The following is a 4,761-nucleotide window of genomic DNA, read 5'->3' as shown; positions in this document are numbered from 1 at the left end:
ATACGAGGATTTTCAATGCATCAAGGACCACGTTGATAAGTTTACTAGCTAAAAATCAGAATGACTCAAAGATATTTAATCAAGGAAAATAATAACTGCACATTCGACTCCACATAGGGTGACAGGATCAGAATGTACTTTTGGTCTTTGTCTATATGATCCATCTTTAATTAATCTTTTCTTTCTGTACTAATAAAATTTTGAGAAATATAGTTTCTGGCTTAGGAATTATAGGCTTGTGTGGCTTCCAGGATTTTCTATATCGAAAGATAATTACATTAGTGATATCTCCATTCCAAGACGCTTTCGTGTAATTATATTGATCTAGAATGAAAAATGTGACTTTATAGCAATATTATTGAGTTGATGATCTATAGACATTTGATATAATCATAAAAATGTGATTTTATAGCAATACTAGGCCAGCTCTATGAGTGAAACAAGCGTACCTTTAGATAGAGTGGGTAATTTTACATTTGTAATTTTAAGAGTTTCCCAACTTGTCAATGTTGTGTAAAATTGTCTCCGAAGGGTATATAATACATAATGCCCATATATACTAGATACGGGGTAATTCTATTTGGGTTAATTTACTCAACGATAAGTAAAATGGCAAGGTATCATCTCCCCCAATAGTAATTTCTAAGACAAGCCCTGAAAATATGACACACAATGCAGAAGATATCACAGAAGAAGCGTAAAATAAATATTTAAAGCTTCTGTAAAATATGATACACACTCAGACATGGGCGATATCTTGAGCATGACTTCATCACCCATTACCTATCTTATTATAACTTCTTTGTGGATATGAGTATCATCATTATTTTTAACCTCTGTTATTCACATTTTAAATTACAATAGAAACTTTTCAGTAGTTCTATAGTTTTGTTATTGTAACATACTTGAAAGATATATCAATATTGTATATATCAATAGGAGACCTAAAGTTGCTATAAAATCACATTTTTGGGCTTAAGTAAGATGCCCATAGATCATCAACTCAGTATTCATGGTCGGGTGGCTGGTTATGACATTTGAACCGTACAAAATATACCTAGTATTAAGCCTAATGATAAAGGTATATATCTTACGACATATTCGGGAAGGTTGTCAATAAATAAATCATCAATTCAACATATAACACTAAGATGATGTGTCATTGCAACCTAAGTCATGTGAAATGAGGAGAAAATAAAATCTGGTGGGCACAATTTTAGGTTTGGGTTGATTAGGTCTTGTAGGTTCTAATATTCATCAAGTAGTTATTTAATCTATCTACGAGAACAATATGCCTTATATTTCTTTTTTAAAAGCTTAATAGTCCTTGAAACTCTAGTTAAAACAAACTCAGTACAATCCATAATATACGATACAAGAAGAGAGAGGGGCTAAATTAGGCCCTTAAATCTTTTTCCCATAATACATAAACGATCTGCTATGTACTATATATGAATAAATAATCTTGACAGCATAAAGATTCACACTGCTCGTCATATTGCACTAGATTATTCTTGTTACCACACTGCGCATCATCACTATTTTCCAAATCAATCTTCTTGCCCATATTTTCCATTGCCCGATCGATAACAGTTATTTGTATGATGAGATGGATTCTATATTAATGTTTTTATTTAATTACCTGGATAGCTAAACAGGCATGTTATCACTGATTTTGATCATATTTAATGAAGCATCAATTTTAGGTTCGCCTTTGATTGTGAAGGAATTATTTTAATTGAATTCAAGGGGTTAGAATCCAATGATGTACTATTTTTAGTAATGTGCATGACTTAGTTAATATAGTAAAGCATATTGGATGATTACTAAGGCATAATGTACCTTCATTGGCTGATTTGTAGCTGGCATGTGGGCCTAATGTGCCAGAGAAGAGAAGCTGGGATTGTAATACGTGAAGGCTCAGATCAATGATATCTGATGGATGGACAATTGTGCCGTAACTATCGCCTACCAGTCCCCAATAATGGGATTCCAAAGAGTTACCAAGAAAAGGTCCACGAAGGGATTTCATTTCAGCCTTCTAATGCATGCAGTAGATTTTATGGTTGACTCTTAAGGTGACTGCACCATTGACCTAGCTCATATGTATCCTTAGATTTTCCGTTAGACATAAAGCCCTTTGCAAATGTCTTCTTATTTAACAACCCATCATCATCATCGTCATCCACAACAGCATCATAATACGGATCGTCATCATCTGCATTGTTACATTTTCTGTTAGACATAAATCCTGTTGAGAATGTCTTCTTATTTAAAAACTCAATCCTCATCATAATCATACTCAGCATCATCATCATCTGGGTGAGATGCGGGTGCGGAGTGGGTTCTTCATCACCACGGTGAACACCAACTTCTCAGATAAGTCAACATCATCAACAGCCTCCCACCGAAACCTCCCCACGAGATTGGCGATGAAGTATTCAAGCTCCAGCAGTGCAAGATTCATCCCCGGGAAAATCCTCCGTCCAGCACCGAACGTCAACATCTGAATCTTCTTCCTCCCTGTCAGATCCACGCCTTCTCCTTCGCCCCCTTCAAGGAACCTCTCCGGCCGAAACTCAAAGGGCTCTCTCCACGTACCCTCGTCTAAGTTCAACGCCCCACCCCAAAGTTAACGGCAGTGCCCTTGGGTATTGTGTAACCCGTCAGCCTCGTCTCTTCTCCAGCAGTGTGGATTACTAGAAACTGCGAAGGAGGATGGTGCCTCAGCCCCTCCAGCACCACCGCCTTCACGAACAGCCTCAAATGCAAGTCTTCTTCCTCTGTGCAAGATCCCACTTCTTTATACAACCTCTCCTGCAGATGAGGCTGCTTGACGAGGTTGGCCATGATCCATTCCAACGCTGTGGATGTCGTCTCTATGCCCCCATCGAAGAACTCCACGCAGAGAAAGAGTATCTCCTCGTTGGAGAGCTTCCTCCTGCCTTTCTCGGCGATCTCTAGGGCCAGGAGAGAGTCCACGTAGCAGAAGCTTTGAGAAACCTCTCACTTTTGTCGTCGGAATTTGATCAAGGGGAGGAAGAGGTCTCGTAGGCATTGAAGAACGCCTTGGAGACGCTTCTAGCGGGCTCTGAAGAGCGGTCTCACGAGCTTGGGGATGATATCCAAGATGGCGATGTCAACGTATTGGGCGAGGTGCGCTGCTATCGCGGCCTGGATCTCTCGCATGGCGGCCTCCTCCATCTTCTCGCCGAAGCAGAGCAATATGTTGAGGCTGAAGATGGCGTACTGGAAGGCGTCTCGGACGTGCACGACGCCGTCGGTGGAGTTTGCCATGGGCTGGAGCTCGCGGAGGAGGATCTGTAAGGCCCATTGGCGCGAGTCGGTTGTTTGACGGAGGCGGCCCGGGCTGAGCATCTCGCTTGCGAGGTTGCGATAGAGGAGGGTCCAGAGCGGGCCGTGCTTCGCCGTGGTGATAGTGTTGTGGTTCGCGGTAAGGGTACTCAAGGGGGTGATCCTCACCGTTGGATCTAAATCTAACGGGTTTATCTTTTGAGTGCAGAGGTATGATCATAGCCGTCAATGCGGAGGAGTTATAACTGCTGAGATGAAGACACGGGGAAGAGTGGGCGGTGTGAGTAGGCCAGTGTTTGTATAAATGCCCTGTATGAGGGCGGTGTGAGACAATAGTGTGAACTTGTGTGTGTGCATGTGTACTTCTTGTGTCCTTGATTCATTTCCTTTTAGTGAGTTCTTGAGTTTTCTTGCAACGCCTCAGACCGTTCTTGGGAGTTTCGTCTGCTTATAAGTGGTATCAGAGCCTTCGCATTCCAGGGATCTGCCGCGATGCCGAAGCGAGTTGAATCATTAATGCAAGCAGGGAAATGCACGGCCGAAGACTTTGTGTGGAAGCTTGAGGTCGTGGTGCCGACGCCGTTGATGCAACTTTCAGTGATGAACTACTGGCATTGGGCGATGCGGGTGGAGGTGCATCTCGACGCCCAAAATTTGTGGGATGTGGTGGCCGGAACAGAGACAAATCGGCAGAAGGACAGGTTAGCCCTCTCTGCTATGCTAGCTGTGATTTCGGAGACTTCTGGCATTCAATTGGACATCAAGAAGTCAGCGAAGGAGAATTGGGAGATCATCCGATCATTTCACGTGGGGATAGATCATCTCGCCCAATCCAGAGCACAGGGTTTGCGGCAAGAGTTCGAGAATCTCACCATGAAGAAAGGGGAAAAATTGAGTGATTTTACCGATAAATTCACAAGAGTTGTCTTCGAATTACGGCAATGTGGTGACAAAATTGAAGACAAAGAAGCCGTCCAGAAACTACTTCAGTCAATGCCTCCGAGGTATGATACCCTGACGCTCACTCTTGAACAATTCGGTGATGTGGAGACTATGTCTCTTGTGGAGGCCATTGGATGTTTAAGGATTCATGAAATGCGTCTTGTTGAGAGAGACGCCAGAGAAGAGGAGCAAGTGTTATTGGCTTGATCGTTGAGTCAACTTAAGAAGACGAAGCCAGAAGAAGGGCAGTCCTCGCATGGCAGAGGCAGAGGCAGAGGAAGAGGTAGAGGAAGAGGCCGAGGCAGAGGGAGATCTCAAGCAAATGATGAACCAAAGCAAGAAGGGGAAAGAAAGCCGTTTGATAAATCGAAGGTTAGATGCTATAATTGTCAAGGTTTTGGGCACTTTGCAGATGAATGCACTAATGAGAGAAAGCCAAGAGCTCGAGATGAGGCTGCCAACGTGACTGTGGAAGAGTCAAAATTGTTCATGGCATTCACGGAG

The 4,761-nt window shown here is 42.7% G+C and overlaps 1 protein-coding gene and 1 pseudogene across 1 annotated transcript; one reads left to right on the top strand and one right to left on the bottom strand.

Moving 5' to 3' along the window:
• Window positions 1-2,314: 2,314 nt before the first annotated feature.
• Window positions 2,315-3,378, bottom strand: LOC144708271 (cytochrome P450 89A9 pseudogene; annotated as a pseudogene).
• Window positions 3,379-3,807: 429 nt separating this feature from the next.
• On the top strand, window positions 3,808-4,464 carry LOC144708270 (uncharacterized). Its single transcript, XM_078581522.1, has one exon. It carries the CDS (start codon window positions 3,808-3,810, stop codon window positions 4,462-4,464), a length of 657 nt encoding a protein of 218 aa, XP_078437648.1.
• The last annotated feature ends 297 nt before the right edge of the window (window positions 4,465-4,761 follow it).

Source organism: Wolffia australiana, chromosome 10 (genome assembly GCF_029677425.1).
Source record: "Wolffia australiana isolate 7733 chromosome 10, ASM2967742v1".
In the NCBI taxonomy this organism is placed as follows: domain Eukaryota; kingdom Viridiplantae; phylum Streptophyta; class Magnoliopsida; order Alismatales; family Araceae; genus Wolffia; species Wolffia australiana.
The sequence above is the reverse complement of the archived record's forward strand: the minus strand, read 5'-3'. Positions and strand labels throughout refer to the sequence as shown.